The 25,148-nt window shown below is 63.0% G+C and overlaps 1 protein-coding gene across 1 annotated transcript in view; it reads right to left on the reverse strand.

The window, feature by feature from the left end:
• Positions 1 to 2,304: 2,304 nt before the first annotated feature.
• Positions 2,305 to 25,148, reverse strand: part of SBF1 (SET binding factor 1) — a gene marked incomplete at its 5' end in the record, with an annotated part of 35,904 nt that continues 13,060 nt past the window's right edge. Inside the window, 33 exons of the mRNA XM_059472511.1 lie at positions 2,305 to 3,923; positions 4,035 to 4,166; positions 4,273 to 4,360; positions 4,488 to 4,699; positions 4,924 to 5,034; positions 5,147 to 5,380; positions 5,879 to 6,009; positions 6,086 to 6,212; positions 6,440 to 6,625; positions 6,699 to 6,800; positions 7,267 to 7,443; positions 7,949 to 8,133; positions 8,652 to 8,729; positions 9,064 to 9,159; positions 10,204 to 10,341; positions 11,037 to 11,233; positions 12,151 to 12,358; positions 12,662 to 12,801; positions 14,176 to 14,351; positions 14,604 to 14,731; positions 15,277 to 15,472; positions 15,556 to 15,629; positions 16,396 to 16,568; positions 17,496 to 17,755; positions 18,099 to 18,257; positions 18,674 to 18,742; positions 18,834 to 18,983; positions 19,725 to 19,837; positions 20,535 to 20,739; positions 21,383 to 21,481; positions 22,549 to 22,677; positions 23,434 to 23,547; positions 23,997 to 24,074. Of these exons, the coding sequence (XP_059328494.1) occupies positions 3,825 to 3,923; positions 4,035 to 4,166; positions 4,273 to 4,360; positions 4,488 to 4,699; positions 4,924 to 5,034; positions 5,147 to 5,380; positions 5,879 to 6,009; positions 6,086 to 6,212; positions 6,440 to 6,625; positions 6,699 to 6,800; positions 7,267 to 7,443; positions 7,949 to 8,133; positions 8,652 to 8,729; positions 9,064 to 9,159; positions 10,204 to 10,341; positions 11,037 to 11,233; positions 12,151 to 12,358; positions 12,662 to 12,801; positions 14,176 to 14,351; positions 14,604 to 14,731; positions 15,277 to 15,472; positions 15,556 to 15,629; positions 16,396 to 16,568; positions 17,496 to 17,755; positions 18,099 to 18,257; positions 18,674 to 18,742; positions 18,834 to 18,983; positions 19,725 to 19,837; positions 20,535 to 20,739; positions 21,383 to 21,481; positions 22,549 to 22,677; positions 23,434 to 23,547; positions 23,997 to 24,074 (4,764 nt within the window). The remainder of the gene's footprint in view (positions 3,924 to 4,034; positions 4,167 to 4,272; positions 4,361 to 4,487; positions 4,700 to 4,923; positions 5,035 to 5,146; positions 5,381 to 5,878; positions 6,010 to 6,085; positions 6,213 to 6,439; positions 6,626 to 6,698; positions 6,801 to 7,266; positions 7,444 to 7,948; positions 8,134 to 8,651; positions 8,730 to 9,063; positions 9,160 to 10,203; positions 10,342 to 11,036; positions 11,234 to 12,150; positions 12,359 to 12,661; positions 12,802 to 14,175; positions 14,352 to 14,603; positions 14,732 to 15,276; positions 15,473 to 15,555; positions 15,630 to 16,395; positions 16,569 to 17,495; positions 17,756 to 18,098; positions 18,258 to 18,673; positions 18,743 to 18,833; positions 18,984 to 19,724; positions 19,838 to 20,534; positions 20,740 to 21,382; positions 21,482 to 22,548; positions 22,678 to 23,433; positions 23,548 to 23,996; positions 24,075 to 25,148) is intronic.

Here is a 25,148-nt window from a genome sequence, read left to right on the forward strand (position 1 = left end):
AAATCAATCCAATCCCAGTCCCAGTCCCAGGTGCTGGGCCGGGCTGGGAATTCCAGGGGTGCCAGGGCTGAGAATGGAGCAACTCCTTCCCTTTATTTTATCCCTGTTCTATTTTCTCCGTGTGGGAGAGGCTGTTCCAGGCTGCAGCCGTCCCAGGGTGTCCCTGGTGCTCTCGGAGGTCGTGGATTTTCCCTTTTCCTTGTTTCTGTCTTTGCCTTCCATGTCTGACCCGGCTGCAGCAGCAGTTGAGGGGAATTTGGGTGGGAATGTGGAGTTTTCCAGGCATTCTCCTTGATGTGACATTTTCCAAACCTTTCCTTTATCCCTCCTGAGTCCTGGGATCCCAGCTGGCACATCCCCAGGGGTTCTTGGTGGTTTTCCCTGGTGAATTGGCTCCAGCAGATCCCTCTTGGCTCCGCTTTCCCGCCCGGCCTCCTCCGTCCACCCGTACTCGGAGCATTCCATGTTTGCAGTTGAGTTGGAGCCTCTGGAGCCGCTTTTCCAGGGCTTTTCCAGGGCTTTTCCAGGGCTTTTCCAGGGCTTTCCCTTGCAGGGGCTCGCTGGGAACACTCGGCTCTGTGACTGTTAGCACAAACCATGGATTCATCCCCCGGGACACCCCGGTGCCGCCTCCGGCCCCAGAACCCCAGGCTGATCTCAAAGTGACCCCAGCCAGGCTGTTTGTTGGGAATAATTCCGGATCTTCAGGAGAGCAGGAGGTTCTGGGACCACAGCAGTGCCTGGGGCTGGCAGGGCTTCTGCTGAGGGAGTGGATTCTGGCTGGGATCCGTGCCCATTCCAGGGGCTCCGTGCCCATCCTGGGGGCTCTGTGCCCATCCCAGGCCGTGCCTGGCTCCCAGCCTTGGCTCATTGTGGAAAAAGGCCTTGGGAATGGCACCTCTGCCATCTCCACGTCCCGGCTGAGGCAGAGCTGATTCCAGGCTGTGGGATGGGAGCTGGAGCCTTCCGTGAGCACAGGAGATCCCATAACCCCAACAGCCCGGGCAGGGGGAGGCGCTGCTGCCGCGGGGTGGGGATTCGTGGATTTGGGAAGGTTGCAGGGGGGTCCCCAGGCCGAGCCCGGAATTTCAGCGTCGCTCCGCTCCTCCTCGTCTTCCCGCTCTCCCCAAATCCTACCGTGGTGTCCCGAGCTGAGTCTCCCTGAAAATGTGCGCTGGCACCGGGGCCATCCCCGGTTCCCGAGGGAGGGATGGGGTGTCCCGGCGGGAGCAGCGGGCGGGGCGGACTCGATGCCTTTCTCCACAACCACCGGCCCCGCAAAGCAATAAAACCACGGAGGGGCCGCGGGGAGATCCCGGGATCCGCTCCGGGCGGGCACGAGGGCGATGCCGGGGGAGCCTTCTCACGATGCCAACTGCCCTTAAACTGGGATCCGGGTCTTTGTAAGCAATGTCTGTGTATTATGTGTAAATATGAGGGACAAATTTGAAATTACTGCCTTTTCCCTGTTTATTTTTCTGAGTAATTCCAGATGTACTTTAGTCTCTCTACTGTCAAAACTTTTATATTGTAAATCTGATGCTGGTGGCTTTTTTGGTTATTTTGGTTTTTGGTTTTTTTTTTTTTTTGTTTTTTGTTTTTTGTTTTTTGTTTTTTGGTTGTTTTTTGGTTGTTTTTCTTTTTTTTTTTTTGTAAAAAAGCAACCAAAAAAAGAAACAAAAAAAAAAAAAAAAAAGAAAAAGAAAAAGGAAAAAAAGTCTGCATCTCTCTATGTTGTCAGTTTTAGGCTGTAAATTCCAACTATCAATAAAAGCTCAAAATTCATGTGCCAGTGCTGGGTTCCTCCATCCTGCAGGACATGCCAAGGGTCCCGAGGGGCTCTGGGATGGTCGGGGCCAGGAGTGGGGCTGGACTCCTTGTGGAATCATGGAATCCCCGAGGCTGGAAAAGCCCATCCAGCCCCAGCTGTGCCTGACCTCCACCTGTCCCCAGCCCAGAGCCCTGAGTGCCACCTCCAAGAATTCCTGGGACACCTCCAGGGATGGGCACCCCAGAGCTCCCTGGGCAGCCCCTGCCAAGGCCTGACCCCCTTTCCATGGGGAAATTCCTGCTGGTTCCACCCTGAGCTGCCCTGGCCCAGCCTGAGGCCGCTCCCTCTGCTCCTGTGGGGTTGGAATGGTGGCAGCAGGAGTGGGTGGGACAGAGCAGATCCAGCATGGTGCAAAGGTTCCAGTGCCAGGATCCCCCAGGAGCTCTGCCCAGTGACAGGAGCTGAGCCTGTCCTGTGCTGGCCCCAGGCTCTGCCCTGTTTCCCTGTGCTCAGCAAGGCAAAAGGAGCGTCTCTCATATTAATTTTTTTATTAAATTCCGTTAGTTTTCTTTTTATAGAATAACCTTTTCCTCTAGGCACAAATACAATACAAGGACTCTGCATGTTTGACACAATGTACAGAAACTTCAATAATCTACAACTGCTCAGGTAAGTTACAAAACCTCCGTGTTACACCTGCACAGCCAGGATGGTACAGAGGAACGGGGCGACTGTACAAAGAGCTCTGCACTGAAATAAAACGCTGGACTTTAAAAACAAGACGGGTGGAGGGGCTGGCGGAGCTGGGGGGGTCAGTCCTGGGGGTGGTGGGGGGTCCCGGGCAGCAGTGGGGCCGCAGTGACCCCACAGTGCCCTCTGGGGTCCCCCCACGCCGAACCCCCAGTTCACACCAGTGCGGGGGCAGGGGGGCTGCAGGAGCCAATTCGGTACCGAGAGCCACCCCCAGCACTGAGGGGCAGCAGCGGGGGGACAGTGGGGACAGGGACAGCGGGGCTGGGACAGGGACAGTGGGACAGGAGCTGCTCCCCCGGGCTGGGCACAGGCAGAGCACAAAGGGGGCAACCGGGGGGGGTGGATGCAGGAGAGCCCTGGGGGGGTGTGTGCGACCTGTGCAAAGGAGACCCTGCAGGGACCAGGTGGCACTTGCAGGGCTGCTGCCCCAGCCCCCAGCCCCGTGTGCCTTCAGCCAGAGGGGACCCTCATCCCGGGGCTGGTTTGGTCCCCACCCCCCGGGAGGGAACAGAGGGGCACCCAGGAGGCTGCAGCATTTGGCACCTCCCGCAGGGAATGTGCCCCCCGGGACAGCCAGCCTGGAGGTAGAGACTGCCCCAGCCAGGACAGGGGGCCCAGCGGGACAGGGACCCCCTGGCCACAGCCCGAGGAGCCTCCTGCCCGCTGGGAGCAGAGTGGCCACAGCCACGTCCCCCCCCAGGGACACGGAGCCAGCACCTGCAGCATCCCAACATTCCCAGCACTCCCGTTCCTGTGCTCAGCTGGGAGCGGCTCCAGGGTGGGACAGACACGGGATGGTCCCGGTGCTCTGTGCTGTCCCCTGCGCCATCATCCCCTGAGCTGCAGGTCCCGGCTCCAGCAGGATGGGAGCAGAGCCCAGGACTCGCTCCCAGGCCGGGAGGGGCAGGGCAGGTTCCGGGGGCTCTGGCAGACATGCAGGGGGGCAGGACGAGGGGCAGGATGAGGGGGCAGCTCTGCCTCCCCCCGCAGTGTGGGGTGGGGGTGTGGGGTACAGGATCCCTGCCCAGGGAGCTGGAGCGGGACTGGGGCACACGGAGGACACGGGGTCACGACACGGCTCAGACGGGGCCGGGGGCGGGAAGGGCCCCCGCCCGCTTCAACGCGAGGAATCCCTCCCTGTGCCACCCCTCCCCGGACACGCCCGTCCTGCCCGGTGGCTGGGAGGAAGGGCCGCTCCTCCTCTCCCTCAGTCCCGGGCTCGCCTCGAGCCTGGCGCTGCCTCTGCTCCCGCTGCGGGCCCGGCAGCCGTGCCTGGAATTGCGGCTCCGCTGAGCCGGGCTCACGCGTCCGACAGGCAGCTCTGGATGCGGTCGATCCACTGCTGGGCCAGCTGCACGTCCTGGGCGCAGAAATTGTAAACTCGTTTCGTCGTCTTCAGCTGCGGGCAGAGAGAGGAGGGGCTGAGGGCGGTACCCAGGACAGCTCCGGGGACGCGGCCGCAGCCCGGAGTGACAGGAGCTGCCCAGTGCCAGCCCCTGGGGACACTCACGTCGAAGAAAGCTTTCTCATCCACCGTCTTGGGGGCCCCCATGGTGGGGGTCCCCGGCGTGATGGACTCCACCTCGGCCAGGTCAATGACACCTTTGCACTCTGTGTCCATCCGGCTGTCGTAGTACCGCAGCTGTGGGAGAGCCGTGCTCAGGGCAGGGCAGGGCAGGGCACGGAAGGGATGGGATGGGATGGGATGGGACAGAGGGACAGGACAGACCCCGGGCCCCACCCGGTACCTGATGTTTGGTTTTATCCAGCACAAACCACCGAGACTTCCAGGGTTTCATGAAGGCGCCTTTCTTGTACAGAGACCCCTCGTAGGATCTGCAGGGCAGGAAGGGGTGGAACAGCGGGGTCAGGGATGGAAACTCACCAGGACCCACATCCTGCCCCCTGGGAGGGATCCCCCTCCTGCTGCCACCATTGCCAGCCCATCCCCAGCCCCGCCTGCCTGTTCTCGCTCTCGGACATCTGGAACTGGCTGTAGAGGGTGGAGGTGCTGCGGCGGCCGCCCGGCTTCCCGCTGGACGGGGTGGAGGTGCTGCTGGTGTCGCTGTCCAGGCTGAGGTTGAGCGTGGAGCCCACCCCGCTCTCCTGCAGGTACACGCCCAGCGAGCGCCGGTGGTGGGACAGCCCCGATGACATCAGCAGGGAGCTGGGGGTCTGCGGGACAGGGACAGCGTGAGGGGGGCCGGGGCTGAGCTCCAGCAGCAGCAGCAGCAGCAGCAGCACCCAGAAGCAGCACAGCCTGCCACGCTCTGTCACACCTCTGTCACAGTCACTGCCACCCCATCACAGCCCTTGCCACAGCTACATCCACACCCTGTCACACACTGTCACATCCTGTGACAGTGCCCAGCACAGTCCTGTCACACCCTGTCACCTACCCTGTTGCCCTCCTGCCGCCCCTCCGTGCGCTGGGACGCTTTCACCTTGTCCCACGTGTCCTTCCAGCGCTCCGGGACCTGCCCCAGCTCCATCTCCAGGTTTTGCAACTCCTGTGGGGGGAATTCCAGCATCAGCCCCGGAGGGTACAAACCCCCTGGGGCCGCTGTCCCTGTCCCTGTGCCAGGGCTCTGCCGGGTGCCATCTCCCGGGCAGGATGCCCACCTCGAGCAGTTTGGAGATGGCGTCGGGCTCCACGCGGCTGCGGTTGTCGTAGCAGGGCCAGATGATGCGGCGCTTGCTCTGCGGGGCCGCCGTGTCCTGGCGATCCGGCTCCTCCGCCGGCTCCGGCTGCCCCTGCGCCAGCTCCCAGTCGTACGGGGGGCCCTCGGACAGCGTCTCCTCCGTGTAATAATCCCACACCTTCAGGTTGGAGATGTTGCTGTACGGCCTCAGCACCTGCGGGAGGGGTGGGGGAAGGCTCATGAAGGGCAGCGGGGCCAGGCTGGACATTCCCGGCCAGAACAAGGAGATGGTGTGTCCACATGGAGAGCTGGGAGTGTCCAGCATGGAGAGGAGAAGGCTCCAGGGAGAGCTGAGAGCCCCTGGCAGGGCCTGCAGGGGCTCCAGCAGAGCTGCAGAGGGACTGGGGACAAGGCCTGCAGGGACAGCACACAGGGAATGGCTCCCACTGCCAGAGGGCAGCCATGGGTGGCATCTTGGCAATGAGGAATTCCTGCCTGGGCTGGCATTGCCACAGCAGCTGGGGCTGCCCCTGATCCCTGGCAGTGCCCAAGGCCAGGCTGGACACTGGGGCTGGAGCAGCCTGGGACAGTGGGAAGTGTCCCTGCCTTGGCAGGGGTGGCACAGGAGGGGATTTGGGGTCCCTTGCCAGGGGACAAATCCCAGCTCCAGCTGCTCCTGCAGGGAGGATCCTGGGGTGCCCCCAGCTCTCACCTCGCCATCCTCAGGCGCATACAGGTAGTTGAAGAAGATGGGAGCTTTCTTGTTGAGGCGGTCGATGTAATCCCAGATGGATTTGGAGACCTGCTGGCCCTTCCGCTCGCCCTTCTCCTCGTACAGGAGCCCTGGGGGACAGAGGGGACAGCGGGTGTGACGGGGGCAGGGGCAGGTGCCATCTCTGGCCCCGCACGCTGCGCTCACCCAGCTCAATGCGCTCGTAGTCCGAGTCCAGCAGGAATGTCCGGAAGCGGTTGGAAATGTAGTGGTAGCTGAGGAACTTCAGGTAGTACTGGCTGAACTCAAACTCCATGGGGAACTGCAGGTGGATCTGTGGGAGAGCCCGGGATGGCTGGGATCAGGCACACGGGCTGGGCTGGGCTAGGCTGGGCTGGGCAGGGCCCTCCCGCCTGCCCCAGGGGACACTCGGGGGTTCCAGTAGGCACTGAGGGGTCCCTCGGGGTGCTGGGGTTCCCACTGGACACTCGTAGACCTGTGGGCACTCAGGGGTCCCCCCCAGTCACTCGGGGGTCCCGTGGCCCAGGTGCCAGGGCTCACCTGGTGCACACAGTCCAGGAACTGCAGGAAGATGGGGGCGAAGCCGCTGCTCTGGCCCGCCAGGGTCTGGGCGCCGCGGTGGCTGAAGCGGTGGCCGAAGGACAGCCACTCCTTCTCCACCAGCAGCCGGAAGCCCTCCAGCGTCCGGTAGTAGGGGTCGGACAGGAGCTGCACCAGGGACACCACCTGCGGGGACGGGGAGCTCCAGGGGCTGTGGGGGACAGCCACGGGGCCACCCCGGCCAGCGCCGCGCCCTCACCTGCGTGGTGATGTCCCAGCCGTCCTCCAGACTGACCAGCACGGACGAGCCCGTGTCCAGCAGCTCCACCACCAGCACCGAGATCTGCAGGATCTTGTGGATCTGCCAGGGCAGGCCCAGGAGTGAGGAGGGCACAGGGAGCTCCTGGGCTGGGTGTGGGGGCAGTGTCCCCTTCTCCGGAGCGAGGCCACGCTCGGGGGTCACAGGGGCCACCACCACAGGGGCTCGGACATGACAGCAGCAGCAGGGACACGGGACCCTCAGCCCCCTCAGCCCCTCCAGAGTGGGACTCTTCTCATGGCTCCACACTGAACCAGCCCCCCTGGGCTGCTGCCCTGGCTCATCCTGGCACTGCCCTGTCCCAGCCCCTCTGGAGCACCCTGCAGGTCCTGCCTGGCATTCCCGGCTGGCAGATCTGCCCAGCACTACAGAGCTGAGCTCTGGATTGTCCCACCCCTGTCCCTCACACCCCCCTGCATGTCCCAGTGCTGCTCTGCACAGGGCACTGGAGCCCATCCTGCTCAGAGCCCCCAGGGAGGGGAGGGCCCTGTCTGTGAGTGTGACTGACCTGGGACAGCCACTCCGAGTCCTCCAGGGAGCGCAGGTAGGCCACGCTGGGGTCGCTGGAGGGGCAGCCGGGCACGCAGGCCTTCATCAGCTTCTTGAAGCTGGCCTTGACCTGGCGCACGTCGAACACCTCGATGGGCACCACCTCCCAGTGCTGCAGCGGGTCTGGCTTCACACCCTGCAGGGGGACAGCATGGCCTGGGCTGCCCTGGGCTGCCCTGAGCCACTGCCACCCTCGGGATCAGGGAATTCTCTGGATTGGAAAGGCCCTCGGAGACCGTGGAGCCCAACTGTTCCCCAGCACTGCCAAGGCCACCACTGACCCTGGCCCCAAGTGCCACATCCACACATCCTTGAAATCCCTGCAGGGATGGGTGCTCCAAAGCTCCCTGGGCAGCTGTGCCAGGGCCTGACCCCTTTCCATTGGGAAATTCCTGCTGCTGTCCAACCTCACCTCCCCTGGCCCAGCCTGAGGCCGCTCCCTCTGCTCCTGTCCCTGTTCCCTGGAGCACAGCCCGACCCCCCGGCTGTGCCCTCCTGGCAGGGACTTGTGCAGAGCCACAAGGGCCCCTGAGCCTCCTTTGCTCCAGGCTCAGCCCCTGCCCAGCTCCCTCAGCCCTGCTGGGGCTCCAGGCCATTCCCAGCTCCGTCCCTCCCTGCGGTGGCAGTGCAGGGCGTGTCACCTTCAGCTGGGACTTGTCCCCGATGATGTAGAGCGAGGCGCGGTGCTGCCGCAGGAAGGAGGGCTCGGCGGGGGTCCCGTTGTGCTGTGTCCCCAGCAGGTCCTTGCCGGCCAGGCGGGACCCGATCTCCACGTTCAGGGCGTAGCTGCTCATGCGGCCGCTGGCCCGGATGCTGCCCCACTTCCCTGCGGGACCGGGCCGGGTCAGGGCGGGGCCGGGGCTCGGGGGCTGCACAGCCCCACGTCCCCAGCCGGGGGCCGTGCTGTCCCCGCAGCCCGGCCCGGGGGGCACATGCCAGGGAGGTGCTGGGCACCAGGTTTGCTTTGGCTCCTTCTCCCTCTGGGTGCTGCAGGAATTCCTGCCCGCTGGATTCCGGCCCCGTTGGCTCCGTGTCTGGTCACTGGCACTGTCACACCCCACCCCAGCGTCACCGGGACCTGCCACCTGCACCACAGCCCTGCCACCAGCTGCACCCTGCCCTGGCACCACCGCCACGCACCGCAGAGCCCAGGAGCCCAAAGCAAACCTGGCGAGGCTGCCCGGTACTTACCGTGCCCGTGGCACACCTGGAGCAGGGGGGCTCGGGGGGTTACTGGGGTTACTGGGCATTAGTGTGAGGGGCAGGGAGTGAGTGAGTGGGTGAGTGAGTGGGGGGTCAGTCACAGTGGTCAGTCACACCCCGCCGGCTCGGGCGCGTCCGTACCTCGGGGCGTCTCGCGGCCCTTCGGCGACGCGCACTTGGGGGAGGACAGGGTGATGACCCTGGCTCTGTGACCCAGCCCTGGGGGCACAGGACGAAAGGGACCTCAGCAAGGGACACGGAGCCACAGACAGGGAATGGGATGGAGGTGATGGCACCGGGGCTGTGGGAGAGCCCTCCCTCCCTCCCTGTGGCTGCGGCTCAGGGGAGCATCTGCTCTTCCCAAGGAATCACCTGCTCTTCCCAGGGGATCACCTGCTCTTGCCCAGGAATTATCACCTGCTCTCCCCAAGGAATCACCTGCTCTCCCCAGGGGATCACCTGCTCCCCCCAGAGAAGCATCTACTCTACGAGAGCTGCCCGGGGCTGGGGGTCTCAGTGAGGCCCCCAGGCAGCGCCCCCGTCCCGTCCTCACCTCCGCGGCTCAAAGTCCCAGGCCCTTCGTCCTTCCCTCCCATCACCTGCTTCATGAGCGATCCCAGCTTAGGCTGCTGCCTCTTGTCGGAGAAATCTGCAGCACCAAGAGAAGGTCAGCTCCCGAGGCCCTGCCCAGCTCCCGAGGCCCTGCCCAGCTCCCGGGGCCCTGCTGGAGCCAGGCAGGGCAGGCAGGAAGCAGCAGCAAGCGGAGCCCCGGGATGCAGAGCCAACAGGGGAAGCACCATCCAGCTGGAGCCACGGAAAACCAGTGCCCGGGGCAGCCCTGGAGTTGGAGACTCGGCCCCCAGCTCACCCACAGGGTGGGGTCACCCTGTGCCAGTCCTGCCAGGTCACCCATGCCACCCTCAGAGCCAGGCTGAGCCCCCTGCTCCGGCCACGCTCTAGACACATCCCCTTGCACTGGGGAAAGGCCTCGGAGGGGCTGTTGGGAAGTTCTCTCTTCTCTTCAGGATCAGGGAGCCCCCCTGGGCTCCCCAGAGCCCCCAGCCCCTGATGTGTCCACAGTGATGATGGGTGGGATGACGGGACAGCACGGATGGCACTGGGACAGGATGGATGGCACCAGGACAGGACAGATGGCACCGTTGTGGCAGGACAGGATGGAACTCTGTCCTGCAGGAAGGGCCAGCTCGGAAGGGACAGCTGGGATGGGACAGTTGGGACAGGACAATTGGGAAGGTCTGGCTGGGAAGGGACAGCTGGGCACGGACTTACCAGGGGTTCCCAGACCGACCTCAGCACCATGCATGGGGGACACGCAGTGCTGAGATCCTGGTGGGAAGGGTCTGTCCCCACTGGCCCCCGCAAAGTGCCCAGATCCCAGCACAGGCTTTGGCTCCCAGCGGTCCCAGTGCTCCAGAGACACTGGGATTCCCAAAACCCCCAGGGCCCCCAGTGCTCCAGGGACACTGGGATTCCCAAAACCCCCAGGGCCCCCAGTGCTCCAGGGACACCAGATGTCCCAAAGCCCATCCCCACCTGCAGCCAGGGAGACCCAGCTGGAGCCGGGAGCTCTGGAGAGGCAGCGCTGCCTCCTGGGATGTGAGAGCCCAGAGAGCAGCTCCCTTGGGATGCAGAGCAGGAGCCCCCCCGTCCCCCTCCCCTGTGCCCCCCTCACCTGCACTGCTCATGTGAGCCGAGGTGAAGCCGCTGAGGGTGTTGCGCCCGCTGGCGTCCGAGTAGTGGGGCATGGAATTGATGACAGCCTGCAGGTACTTCTCCTGCTCCAGGCTCGTGGAGTCTGCCTGCGAGGGGCCTGCAGGGGACACCAGTGTCACCTGGATACCCTCAGACTGTCACTACCCAGAACCAGGAGACCTCTGAGGGCAAGCACCCAGAGCTGGGAGACCCCCGAGTGTCACCGCCTGGAGCTGGGGACACCCCCAGGTATCTGCACCAAGCTAGGGAGACACATGAGTGTCACCTCCCAGAGCTGGAGAGTCCCCTGAGTGCCACCTCCCAGAGCCAGGGGACTCCCAAACACACCACACGGAGCTAGAGCCCCAAAGTGTCACCACCTGGATCCTACAGACCGCCAGGTATCCCTGCCTCAAGCCAGGAAGACCCCTGAGTGTCACCACCCCAGAGCCATGGGGACAATTCAATGTCACCCCAGAGCCAGAGACACCAAAGCATCACCGCCGTGAGGCAGGGGACCCCTGAGTGTCACTGCTCTGACCCAGGGGACCCCTGAGTGTCACCACACAGAGCCAGGGGACCCCTGAGTGTCACTGCCAGGAGCCAGGGGACCCCTGAGTGTCACCACCCCAACCCAGGGGACCCCTGAGTGTCACAGCCTAGAGCCAGGGGACCCCCGAGTGTCATTGCCCATTGCCAGAGGACCTCTGGGTGTCACCACCCCAACCCAGAGGACCCCTGGGTGTCACAGCCTAGAGCCAGGGGTGATCCCACAGCCCCAGCCCCCCGTTCCAGCCAGGCTGGGAGGGTCACCTGGGGTCGGGGCGTTCTGGGACTTGAAGAGGCCGACGACGCCCTTGCCGTGGAGGCCCCCGGAGCGCAGGAGCACGGCCTTGGTGCGGGAGTTCCTCCAGCACACCACGGGGAAGCGGCTCTGGCGGTAGCAGCGCGAGATCCGCTGGATGGTGTTGTCCTGGATGCTCTGTGGCACTATCAGCAGCCCGGGGTAGCTGCGGACACAAAGCCCGGGATGGCACGGCTCTCCTGAGCTGGCTTCGTTAGTGCTTTCATTAATCCTGAGCTCCACTTGGAGCCAGCACTGATCACCCTTCCCCACACTCCTGATTGCTCCTCGGATCATTAAATCACAGCTCTGAGTTGGGTAAAACCGACCCTGACAAGCTGCACTCAACAAAGCCTGAAGGAGTTAAAGCCTGGACACCTGGGAGCCAGAATTCATGGCCCTCCAAGGACACAATGGAGTGACCAGGACTCATGGTCATCCAAGGACACGATGGAGTGACCAGGATTCATAATCATCCAAGGACATGATGGAGGGACCAGGACTCATGGCCCTCTAAGGACACATTAGAGTGACCAGGACTCATGGTCATCCAAGGACACAATGGGGTGACCAGGATTTATGGCCATGCAAGGACACATTAGAGTGACCAGGACTTGCGGTCATCCAAGGACACAATGGAGTGACCAGGACTCATGGTCATCTGAAGATACATCAGAATGACTAGGATTTATGGTCATCCAAGGACACATGGAGTAAATGAAGACAAAGAAAACACTAACAAAGACACTTCAGTCTCAGTGCTGGAAACTCCCCATGTGGGAAAAACATTACAAAAACACTGAAAAATTCACACTAACCATGAGAAGCGAGAAATCAATAATCAATAGAGGGCAGAACAGTGATTAATGACGAGCATTGGGCAACTTAGAACCAATGAACGTTGGCTGAAAATAAGTGAGAAAGTTGTGGGGCGCTGCAGGCTGGGATTGGGTTGACCAAGGACAAAGCCATGCTGGCACCAGTTTTATTGATCCCAGTGGCTCTGGGTGTCCCGGTGACAGCAGAAGGGATCAGCTGGGATGGGCAGGGATGGGCAGGGATCCGTGCCCCGGGCGGGCTCACCTGCGGCAGATGGCGTACATGCGGTTGACGGTGGAGATGCGGAAGGGCTCGTTCTTGGAGCGGGTCAGGCTGCTGCTCAGCGTGCCCAGCCCCAGGCGCTGGTAGTCCCGGCAGCAGGCGCGCTCCACCACGTGCGTCATGGTCATCTTCTCCGACGGCCTCATGGTGCTGCTGGGCGTCAGGGTGCTCCTGTCCAGCTCCTCGGACACTGCGGGGACAGGGCGGGGCTGGGACACCTCGGTGCACACACACGGTGTCCCAGAGCAGCAGGAGGACATGGATGGCTTGGAGCAATGTCCCACCCTGCTGTTGTCACCCATCAGCCCCAGGAGATTCTCCAGCCAGCCCAAGACCTCTCTCCATACTGGGCTCTCTGCCTGGCCACCACCAGCAGCCAAGGGCTGGGACAGCACTGGGAACCAGGAGATGCTCCCACCCTGCTCCCACCACAGAGACACCAGGACTTCTCCCAGGTGCCACTGCTCCCTGCCTCCCCAGGGACATTCCCAACCTGAGATCTCGTCCTCGTTGTCCTCGGGGAACTGCTGGCTGCCTCGCTGCTCCCAGGCTGGAGGTGTGTACTTCTTGCGGGTCACGTACTGCCGGCCGATCGTCCTCTTGGCGTTCTTCACCAGGTTCTTGGACAGCGTCCTGGGACAGAGGGACAGCACTGTCACCCAGGCAGCCAGAGCCAGGAGCAGCCCTCAGCCTGGACAGTCACTGTCACACGGGAGGGAATGGACGTGTCACCTGCCAGCACCTTGGCCCTGCAGGAGCCACAGCTCCTGCCATTCCCAAGGGATTTGGGGAGGTGGGATGGGGCTGTGCCCCAGGCTCTGGATCAGAGTTGAGCCAGGTTGAGCTGGCTCAACCCTGCCTCAGGTTGAGCTCTGGCTCATCCCAGGGGAGGAGGGCTCCAAATCACAGCAAGGGACAGGGATCCAGCACAGGGACAAGAGGATCTACTGGTATCATGGAATCCATAGCAGGGACCTGGGGATCCACCACAGGTACCAGGGGATCCATGGCAGGGCCATTGCCAGCCAAGCCTGGGCTCAGGGCTGCAGCCAGTGCTGCAGGACCATGTCCCCAAGTCACCCAGCACTGCAGGACAATGCTACCCAGCCATTCAGCACTGAAGGACTGTGTTACCACGTCACCCAATGCTGTAGGAAAATGTCCCTGAGTCACCCAGTGCTGCAGGACCATGTCCTCAAGTCACCGAGCACTGCAGCACTGCATCCCCAAGTCACCCAGTACTGCATCCCTGAGACACCCTGTGCAAAATCAGTGTCCTCGAGTCACCCAGGGCAGGAATAATGTGTCCTCAAGTCACCCAGCACTGCAGGACAATGTGCCTGAGTCACCCAGCACTGCAGGACCATGTCCCCAGATCACCCAGCACTGCAGCACTGTGTCCTTGGGCCACCCAGGCCACTGGAACCCCTCCTGTGGGACACCTCCTCAAGCAGGGGATGCCACTGCAACAAACTCCCAGTGTGACCTGTCCTTCCCAGTGTGACTGTGTGGGGCTGGGGACACTGCAGGACAGGGGACACCTGCAGCTCTTTGGGCTCCACAGCTCCCTGCCAGGAGGGCACAGCCGGGGGCTCGGGCTGTGCTCCAGGGAACAGGGACAGGAGCAGAGGGAACGGCCTCAGGCTGGGCCAGGGGAACTTCAGGGGGGATTTTGGGGAAATTCCTCCTGGGAAGGGCTGTGCAGCCCTGGCACAGGAGTGGGGTCCCCATCCCTGGAGGGGTTAAAGAGCTATGTGGATGTGGCACCTGGGGACATGGGCAGTGCTGGGAATGGGAATGGCTGCAGTCATTGTCCCACAGGGCTTTTCCAAGCCTAAGGATTCTCTGAACTCCAGTGACACAAACCCTGCACCAGGATGGGTCTGAGCAAGGAGGGCTCAGCTCCCCGTGTCCCCTCCCTGGTGGCTCTGCCGGAGCAGGGACAGGAGGGGGAGTCCCAGAGGATGAGGCACACCCAGGTGTGATCCCCTCTCCTGGCACAGGTACCTGAGTGAGGGGTTCTTCTCCTTGGCCTTGGGCTGCATGGCCTGCTTGGGGGACTGGCCCACGGTGAAGGCGAAGGTGCCGCGCACGTGCTGGGGGTAGCGCAGCTTGTGCAGGTGCTTCCGGAAGATCTCGGCGCTGTCCGAGGCCACCTCCTCGTCAAAGGCGATCTTCAGCAGCTGGGGAGGCACAGGTGAGGGGTGACAGGGGGGTCAGGCCAGGGACAGCCCTTCCCATGGATCAGGGCAGGGCTTGGATCCACCCAGGAGCACCATAGGCACGGGCTGGACTGAGGCTGCCCTGCCTCTCCTGGGATTCCCATTCTCTTTCCCCTGCCCCATTCCCTTTCCCCTGTCCCATTCCCTTTCCTGCTGGAGTCCCCACTCCTGCTCCTGGGTGTCCCTGAGCTCTCTCCCAGCACGGGGTCCCACCTGGAATGTGCAGGAGCGCAGCTGCAATCCCTCCTGGATGAACTGATCCGCCTGGGCCTGGATACTGATCTTCTTCTCTTTGGTCAGCGAGGCGATGGGGAAGGACCGGATCACCACCTGCTCCCCCACTGGATATAGGACAGGAATGGGGTCAGTTCTACCCCTGCCCCGGCCCCAGGCAGGGCCAGGCCACCCCAGGCCACTCCTGGTGTCTGTCCCACCACAGACATGGGTCTGTGGGACACAGCAGCCAGAAACAACCAACCCCTGCTCCCCAGGGATCCCCAACCCTGCTCCCCAGGGATCACTGACCAACCAACCCCTGCTCCTCAGGGATCACCAACCCTGATTCCCGGGGATCACCAACCCTGCTCCCCAGGGATCCCCAACCCTCCCCCCTGCTCCCCAGGGACCCCTGACAACCAAGCCCTTGACCTGCAGGGATCACTGACCAGCCCCCGGCTCCTTAAGCATCCCAAACCATCCCTCTGATCCCCAGGGATCCCAACCCTCCCCCCTGCTCCCCAGGGACCCCTGACCAACCAACCCCTTGACCTGCAGGGATCACGGACCAGCTCCCTCCTCCCCAACCATTCCCCTGATCCCCAGGGATCCCAACCCTCTCCCCTGCCCCCAGAGACCCCTCCCCTCTCCCGAGGCTGCAGCCCCTCACCCAGGGGGTCGGTGGGGGTTCCCTTGAAGATGATCCTGTAGGTGGTGAGGAACACGGCTCCCTCTGCGGGGAGCAGGGGGGGCCCCCCGATGCTGCCCCCGGCCCCCTCCTCGCGCCCGTCCGGCATCAGGTACACGCGGAGCCCCTCCATCACACACTCCTCCCCCAGCAGCAGGTTGGGCCGCAGCAGCTTTGGCTGGGGAACAACGGGGGGCTCAGGCCCGTGGAAGGGTCTCACAGACCCCCAGCTCTGCTCCCAGCCCAGCAGGGCATCCCTACCTTCTGGATGGGGGGAAGCCTCTTGCTCTCCCTGTGCACAGCGTCCAGGGTCTCGATGTGCATCTGGACGATGTCTGTGGGACAGGGGGTGAGTCCTGCCCTGCCCGAATCCCACTCTGTCCTTGTCTGAATCCCACCTGCCCTGCCCAAATCCCATCCTGCCCTGCCCAAATCCCATCCTGTCCCTGCCCAAATCTCACCCTGTCCCTGCCCGAAGCCCACCCTGTCCCTGCCTGAATCCCATCCTGTCCTGCCTGAATCCCACCTACCCTGCTGGAATTCCACCCTGTCCTTGCCCAAATCCTACCTGCCCTGCCCAAATCCCATCCTGTCCCTGCCCAAATCCCACCCTGTCCCTGCCCGAAGCCCACCCTGTCCCTGCCTGAATCCCATCCTATCCCTGTCTGAATCCCACCCTGTCCCTGCCCAAATCCCACCTGTCCCTGCCCAAATCCCTCCCTGTGTCCCTGTCAAAATCCCATCCTGTCCTGCTTGAATCCCATCCTGTCCTGCCTGAATCCCACCTACCCTGCCGGAATTCCACCCTGTCCTTGCCCAAATCCTACCTGCCCTGCCCAAATCCCATCCTGTCCCTACCCAAATCCCATCCTATTTTACCCAAATCCTGCCCTCCCTTACCTGAATCCCACCCTGCCCTAATCCTACCTGCCCTATCCAAATCCTGCCCTGCCCCGCTCAAACCCCACCCTGCCTTTCCCAAATCCTGCCTGCCCAAATCTTATCCTGCCCTTCCCAAACCCCACCCTGCCCTTCCCAAATCCCACCCTGCCGTCTCCCGCTGCTCCTGCAGGATCCCCGTGGCCAGCCCGGTGTCCTCACCCGGGATCATGACGTGCAGCCCCTTGAGGTGCTCGTTGGTGACACCGCTCTCGGTGCACACCTTGTCCACGAAGCGGTTGATGAACCTCACCACGGAGTTGGCCACGTCTGAGCTCTCGGCGTCCTCGAAGCCGCTCTCGGTGTCGTAGCTCTCGGCCACGCTGCCCGCGATGCTTCCCAAGGGAAACGGGGAAGGGTCAGCCCGAGACAGCCCCAGCCAGGGACCACTCCCTGCACGGACCCAGGAGAGCTCCCACTCCTCATATGGTCCCAGGAGAGCACCCATTCCTCATATGGTCCCAGGAGAGCTCCCACTCCTAGTAAAAACCCAGGAGAGCTCCCAGTGCTGACACAGACCCAGGAGCACTCCCACTTGTGACAGAAACTCAGGAAAGCTCTTACTCGTGGAAAAAGCCACGAGAGCTCCCACTGCTCATAGGAGCACAGGAAAATTCTTACTCCTGATATGATCCCAGGAGAGCTCCCAGCGCTGATACAGACCCAAGAGAGCTCCCACTCCTCATATGGTCCCAGGAGAGCTCCCAGCGCTGATACAGACCCAAGAGAGCTCCCACTCCTCATATGGTCCCAGGAGAGCTTCCCAGGGCTGACACAGACCCAGGAGAGCTCCCACTCAAGACAGAAACGCAGGAAAGCTCTTACTCCTGGAAAAAGCCAGGAGAGCTCCCACTCCTTATAGGAACACAGAAGTTCCTACTCCTGATATGATCCCAGGAGTGCTCCCAGTACTGATACAGACACATAAGAGCTCCCACTCCTCATAGGGATGCAGGAGAGTTCCTACTACTGATATGATAGCAGGAGAACTCCCACTCCTGACAGAGGCCCTGGAAAGCTCCCTCCCATTCCTGCCAAGAGTCCAACACTGTTCCCATTCCCAGCAGGGACCCAGCAGAGCTCCCACTCCTAGAAACCCCCCGGGACACCACAGTCTGCCTCAATCCTGACAAAACCCTGGAATCCCAGCATGGCTGGGACTGGAAAGAACCCTCACAGGGGTCCAACGCCCACAGGGAGCAGGGCTATCTTTCCCTGACAGCAGCCTGTCCCCAGCTCGGCTCACGCCGGTGTCCCCACACCTGTTGGTGACGAAGCTGTTGCTGACGCTCTCCACGTCGCCCAGGCCGGAGCTGCGCAGCAGGCGGTTCTTGCTGGTGTCCAGGGGCAGCAGCAGGTAGCTCATCCTGTTGGCGTAGTGGATGGCCTGGCTGAACACCGTGCTCTCCTCCTTCTGGATCAGCTCCTGCTGCTTCTCCCGGCTCATGGTGGGCCACAGCCGCAGCTGCTCCGACGCGATCTCCAGCGCAGACTTGGCCTCCTGCGGCTCCTCCGCGCTCTCCTGGGGCAGGGGAAGGGATGGGGCTGTGTGCATGGGCACACCCACAGGGATCTCCCAGAACTGGGGTGCCGCCCCTCGCTCTCAGCTGAGCAGCCTGCCCAGAACAGGCAGCTGGGCTGGCATTGCCAGAGCAGCTGGGGCTGCCCCTGATCCCTGCAGTGCCCAAGGCCAGGCTGGACACTGGGGCTGGAGCAGCCTGGCACAGTGGGAGGTGTCCCTGCCATGGCAGGGGTGGCACTGAAGGGGTTTTGAGGTCCCTTCCCACCCAACCCATTCCATGATTCTATAACTCCATGATGAGCCCCAGCCCTCTGGGAAGAGCTCTCCTGGGCCACGCTCCCACCTGCTCCGTGTGGTTCTCCTCAGCACTGTCCAGGTAGAGGGCCCGGATGTGGTTCTGGACGTCACAGTAGAACATGGCCTCCCAGAACTGGATGTTGGTCCACACCACGTGCTCCTGCACACAGCTGTAGGCAAACTGGGTGATGCCAGGGCTCAGTTTCTGTGGAAGGAGGTGGAAAAGATCCATCTGCACACAGCCTTGGTGCTGAGCTCTCCACTCAGGTGTCCCTGCTCCTCAAGTCGGCCACTGGGAAAGCCCTGGGCAGGCAGGAGGGATGTCTGCACCAGAGCTCCTCCAGCATTCCCTGAAAATTCTCTTGCTTAGAGCCCATCCAGAGCCCAGAGGCTCAGCCCAGCCCAGCCTGACCATGGGATTTAGCTGGCATTCCAGAGCAGCCCCTTCCCACAGGTTCCCCTTCCAGCCTCCCTGGGAGCCTCGGGCCAGTCTGGGCTGGGTGGAACATTCTGGGCAGGAGCTACAGGCTGACAAGCTCTGAGGGGACACCCCCCACCCTGCAGCCTCTGCCCCCTGGGGGGATCCTGAGGCTCTGGGGCGGGGACCCTGCGGTCACTCACCCTGCAGAAGGCGGTGACCAGCGGCAGCAGGGCCGCAGCGATGCCGTGTTCATCCATGGCCGTGCAGTCCTGGGGAAGGAGCAGGGGTGACCAGGGGACACTCCAAGGCTGACCCCTGCCGTGCCCCACGGGAAGAAGGAGCCCCCCAGCCCTGCCCTACCTGGAGGCAGCAGTTCATCATGCGGATGACGAAGTCGAACTGCTGGTGGTCCAGCACGGCGCGGTTCTGCTGCACGTGCAGGTGCAGCTCCTGGGTCAGGCAGTGCCGGGCAGCCCGGCCCTTCATGGCACGGAGCACAGCTGGGAACAGCTGTGGGAATGGGGTTTGTGGGCTGGGATGGGCCTGGAGAGCCCTGCTCCCACACAGAGCGGGCCCACACCAGTGTCAGGGCATGCACTCGGACATGGAGACAAAGCAGGGCAGAATTCCAGGTGTGGCTGGCAGGACACAGCCATGGAGGAGGGGGAGGAGACCAGGGGCAGGGGGACATGGAGCAATGGAGTTGGGCTGGTGTGGAGCCACCAGCCAAAATCCCAGGAACACCAGGAGGGGACAAGTCACGGGTCAGTGGTGGGCACGGCAGTGCTGGGGAATGGTGGGACTTGATGGTCCCAGAGGGACTGCCAATCCAAATGGCTCCATGGCCTGTTACTGAGGTGGGAGTGGGGCTGTGATCCCTGGGAACAGGGACAGGAGGAGATGGGACAGATTCAAGCTGGGCCAGGGAAGGCTCAGAATGGACATCAATGGGAATTTCCCTATGGAATGGGTGGTCAGGCACTGACACAGCTGCCCAGGGAGGTTTGGAGTCCCCGTCCCTGGAGGGATTTCAAGGATGTGTGGATATGGCACTTGGGGACATGGTCAGTGGTGGCCTTGGCAGTGCTGGGGATGGTTGGACCCAATGGGCTCAGAGGAATTTTCCAACCTCAGTAACTCTGTGATTCCACAACTTTTTGACTCTAAGCCAACCAGCAGGATGTGGGCACAGGACAGGAATGTCCTCTCCATCCACAGAGGACACTGACCCCCATCCCCAGCCCCCCTCACCTTTTTGGCCTCCAGCATCTTGTTCTCGAAGACGTAGGAGATGCAGTTCCTGACCACCTCCAGGCGCCGGGCGCTGTTGGCCAGGGCGTTCCCGTTGCGCTCCAGGATGGCAGCTGGATGGAACAGATGCCCTCAGTCTGGGTGGGGTGGGGCTGGCACCCGGGGGGACACTGTGTCCCCCTGCTCTGAGAGACCACGGGGCCTCCATGGGCCTTGGGAGCCCCTGGGGAGCTGAGGACCCAAAGGAGTTGGAGCTGCTGTTTCTCCATGTTTTACTCCTGTGCTGTGACCCAGAACAGGGTCCACTGTGCCCCACATACCCATGGGGTGTTCCAAGGGCACCAACAGCCCCCCAGAGCAGGGTCTCCCAGTCCCCCACACACCAGTGGGGGTCCTGAGGGCACCATGGCCTCCAGCAGCCCCCCAAAGCAGGGTGTCCCCATGCTCCACATACCAATGGGGGGTCCCAAGGGCACCATGGCCTCTGGCAGCTCCCAGAACAGGGTTCCCCTGTGCCCTACAAACCACTGAGGCTCCCAAGGGCACCATGGCCTCCCACAGCCCCCCAAAGCAGGGTCCCCTGTGCCTCACATATTGATGGGGGCCCCGAGGGCACCATGGCCTCCCACAGCCCCCCAAAGCAGGGTCCCCTGTGCCTCACATATCGATGGGGGCCCCGAGGGCACCATGGCCTCCCACAGCCCCCCAGAGCAGGGTCCCCCCTGTGCCTCACATATTGATGGGGGCCCCGAGGGCACCATGGCCTCCCACAGCCCCCCAAAGCAGGGTCCCCCCCTGTGCCCCACGTACTGATGGGGGGTCCCGAGGGCACCATGCACTTCTTCTCAGCCTTGACAGCAGGTGGGGCTGTCTGCAGCTTGGCCGTGGCCTGGTCGATGATCCACTGCACGGTGCCCTCATCCAGGTGTGGGAAGGGCTTCTGGTGCAGGCGCAGGTGGCAGCCCTCAGTGGGCTTCTGCACCTTGTGCATGGTCACCGCAGGGTACGGGTTCTCCTGCGTGGGGACAGCTCCTGCTCAGCCCTGAGGTTACCCACAGCATGTCCCCTCCTGCACAGGAGCCCCCAGCTCCCTGCTCTGCTCCCAGCTGGAATCTGCAGGGCCCAGGATCTGCTCCCCCAGCCCCCAGGGATGCACAGCTGTGGCACAGCCATGAGCCAAGTGCCAGCAGGAGCTCCAGCCCAGCCAGGCGAGGCTCCTGCCTTCAGGTGCTGCTGGAAACCTCCAGCTGGACTGGGGAGGCTCGGGTTGGACATCAGCAGGAATTTCCTCCTGGAAAGGGGGGTCAGGCCTTGGAAGGGGCTGCCCAGTCCCCATCCCAGGAGGTGTCAAAGGAATTCCCAGAGGTGGCACTCAGGGTTGTGGGCTGGGGACAAGGTGGCCACTGGGCACAGCTTGGACTGCATAGCCCTGGGAGTCTTTTCCAACCTCTGTGATTCTGGGATTCTATGATCCTATAAAATCAGGACCTCTGGCACATGAGGATGTGCCTGACCACCCACGACAGCACAAGGACGGACAGGAACTATCACCAGGAGCTTATGGAGGGAGGACAGAGTGACCAGGACTGCACCCAGGCTCTCCCTGCCCCGTATCCCCCAGCACATCCCCACTCCTGCCCGGGGGCTCCAGGACTCACATTTTTGTAGAGTTTCTCTGCCAGCTCCTTGATGTGCCTCAGGATTTTCTGTTTGTTCCCCTCCTCTGCCTTCATGCGCTTCACCTCGTTGGCCACGAGCTGGGGAGGACAGGACAGGGGTGACAGGGGCAGCTCCAGGGCCTCTCCCAAACCTGGGGCCACGCAGATCCTGCTCAGGCCCCGCAGATCCCGCTCAGGCCCCGCAGATCCCCCTCAGGGCCAGCAGATCCTGCTCAGGCCATGGCAGATCCCCCTCAGGCCCTGCAGATCCCCCTCAGGGCCAGAAGATCCCCCTCAGGCCCCGCAGATCCTGCTCAGGCCATGGCAGATCCCGCTCAGGCCATGGCAGATCCCGCTCAGGCCCCGCAGATCCCCCTCAGGGCCAGCAGATCCTGCTCAGGCCCCACAGATCCCGCTCAGGGCCAGCAGATCCCGCTCAGGCCCCGCAGATCCCCCCCAGGGCCAGCAGATCCCCCTCAGGGCCAGCAGATCGCACTCAGGCCATGGCAGATCCCCCTCAGGCCCCGCAGATCCCCCTCAGGGCCAGCAGATCGCGCTCAGGGCCAGCAGATCCTGCTCAGGCCCCACAGATCCCGCTCAGGGCCAGTAGATCCTGCTCAGGCCCCGCAGATCCCGCTCAAGCCATGGCAGATCCCTCTCAGACCCGCAGATCCTGTTCAGACCCTGCAGATCCTGCTCAGGCCATGGCAGATCCCGCTCAGATCCCGCAGATCCCCCTCAGGCCCTGCAGATCCTGCTCAGACCCTGTGGATCCGGTTCAGATCCCACAGATCCCGCTCAGGCCATGGCAGATCCCGCTCAGTCCCACAGATCCTGCTCAGCCTCACAGATCCTGTTCAGGCCATGGCAGATCCCGCTCAGCCCCCACAGATCCCACTCAGGCCATGGCAGATCCCGCTCAGCCCTGTAGATCCTGCTCAGGCCATGGCAGACCCCACTCAGCCCCACAGATCCCGCTCAGCCCCCACAGATCCTGTTCAGCCCCACAGATCCCGCTCAGCCCCCAGATGCTGCTCAGACCCCACAGATCCCGCTCAGATCCCGCGGATCAGACTCAGACCCTGCAGACCCCGCTCAGCCCCACAGACCCCACTCAGCCCCACAGACCCCGGGCTGTGGGAAGGGGAGCTGCCCTGAGGCCCCACCTCGTCGAAGAGGTCGATGGGGCGGTAGGGAGCCCCGCGCTCGGTGACAAAGCCAGCGAAGGCCATCCCCTCCAGCACCTTGGTGAGGAAATCGTCCTCTGTGAGCCCCCGCTGGCCCAGGAACGCCGCCTGCAAGGGAACGGCAGTGCCATCAGCACAGTGGTGACACCAAGCTGTGGGTGGGCACCTGGGGGGCACTGGGACGGTGCCACCTCCTTCCTCAGGGACATGGTTGGCATGGAAACCTGAGCCTCTGGCCCATGGCAGCAGGACAAGGGGCAAGGGAAGGGCTCTGGTGTCACCCTGGCATGCAGAGGCAGGACACAGGGACACGGGGGCACAGGGCCAGAGGGACTCTGGGACACAGGGGCACAGGAATACAGGGACAGAGCGATACAGGGCCATGGGGACACAGGGACATAGGGACACGAAGCCAGAGGGACTCTGGAACATAGGGGCACAGGGACACAGGAATACAGGGACAGAGGGATACAGGGACACAGAGACATAGGGACACAAGGGTACAAGGCCAGAGGTACTCAGGGACATAGGGCCAGAGGGACACAGGGACAGAGAGGCACAGGAACACAAAGCCAGAGGGATTCAAGGCCAGAGGGACTCAGGGCCAGAGGACTGCAGGTGGTCTCTCAGCAGTGCCAAGAGCTCCCCAAACACCCAGCTGCAGGCCTGGCTCCCTGCTGGCTGAGCTCTGCAGGAACACCCAGGCAGGGAGGGAAGCGCTCCTGCCCCGGGAGACCTCGGCGCGCTCCAGGACAAACACGGGATGCAGGTGGGCTGGCAGGGGTGCTGGGGAGGTCACTGCCTGGAAAGGCAGGATGTTTCCTGCACTCAGCTGTCCCAGCCCGGCCTGGGTGAGGCCCTCACCTTGTGGAAGCGGATGACGGGCTCGGGGTGGATGCGGATGATGTGCAGGCACCAGCGGTAGCCCTGCAGCAGCTGAGCAAACAGGCGCAGGAACACGGCCCGGATCTCCTTGTCCTGCAACAGGGAAGCACAGCCCGGGCTGGGGGGGCTCAGGGTGTGGACAGGGCAGCTCCAGGGGCAGGGATTTCCCCCCAGGATGGGATCAGCCCCGGGGTGAGGGCAGGGAATGCAGCTGAGATTCCAGGGAAAAGGGGCATGGGATTCACTGCTCTGCCCCCCCGGGGCTGCACAGGGAGGAGAGGGAGCTCTCCAGCTCTGGGAATGCTGCAAGCCCAAACATTCCCTGTCTGCTCCAGCCTGGCTGTGAATCTGGAGAACAAGGCACTGCAGGATCCAGCCACGGCTTGGAGCAGTGGCCTCGGATGGACACGGGGCTGGAATGGTGTGTGAGAGCCAGGATGGCCCTGGGGAACAGCCCCTGCTGAAGGTCCCTCTCCTCCTGCCCCAAGGTGTCCCTGGGGAACAGTCCCTCACCCTGGGTCCCTCTCCCTCCCACCACTCACCTGCATCTTGAGGGAAGAGGCAGAGATGGTGGAAGGGGGGAAGGCGAGGTCAGCCACCTCCAGCTCCGGGTCCAGGACCTGCCCAGGGAGGACACTCAGCTCAGGCCCCATCCCAGCTGGAGAAGCCAAGGACATTTCCCCAGAGACCCCACAGCCCCTGTGGAAAAGGTCTGAGGGGCTTGGGGACAAACCACAGGGGATCAGGAATGCTCTGCTGGGCCTGACCCTGCCTTGGGAAGCACGGCTGGCACTGGGATCCCAGGGAAGGGGGAGCCCCTCCTGCTCTGCCAGGGAGACCTTCACCCCCCAGTGCCCCCAGGAGGAGCAGGAGCTGCTCCAGCAGTGCCTTGGGAACACAGGAGCAGCCAGGCCACAGCTGCTTCCTGCCCTGGGCTGGGAGCCAGCACCACATTCCCAGAAACCTCTGCCAAAGGAACCCCCCCAGCACTGCAGGACATCAGAGGGCACTGGGCTGGGAATGGCCACTGGGACAGGGGCAGCAGCACCCCAGGGCAGCAATCACAGAGGAGGGAACCCCTGCTGCTCCACTCCCAGCTCCCATGCAAATGTGTGCCATTCCCAGGGCGCTGGCCAGAGGCCAGTGGATGAGGAATGGTCCCTGTGACAGGACCCCAAGGCATGGGTAGGACCCCAAGGTATGGACAGGATCCCAAGGTATGGGCAGGATCCCAAAGGCATGGACAGGATCCCAAAGGCATGGGCAGGATCCCAAGGCATGGGCAGGACCCCCAAAGGCATGGGCAGGACCCCCAAAGGCATGGGCAGGACCCCAAAGGCATGGGCAGAACCTCAAGGCATGGACAGGATCCCAAAGGCATGGACAGGACCCCCAAAGGCATGGGCAGAACCCCAAGGCATGGACAGGATCCCAAAGGCATGGGCAGGACCCCAAAGGCATGGGCAGGACCCCCAAAGGCATGGGCAGGACCCCCAAAGGCATGGACAGGATCCCAAAGGCATGGGCAGAACCCCAAGGCATGGACAGGATCCCAAAGGCATGGGCAGGACCCCAAAGGCATGGGCAGGACCCCCAAAGGCATGTACTCCCCAAGGCACAGGGAGGACCCCAAGGCAGGAATCCTGTTCACAGAGGAACCTCAGCTCCATTCCCACCTCTCTGGCCACATGTGT

This window comes from Ammospiza nelsoni, chromosome 5, assembly GCF_027579445.1.
Source record: "Ammospiza nelsoni isolate bAmmNel1 chromosome 5, bAmmNel1.pri, whole genome shotgun sequence".
Classification (NCBI taxonomy): domain Eukaryota; kingdom Metazoa; phylum Chordata; class Aves; order Passeriformes; family Passerellidae; genus Ammospiza; species Ammospiza nelsoni.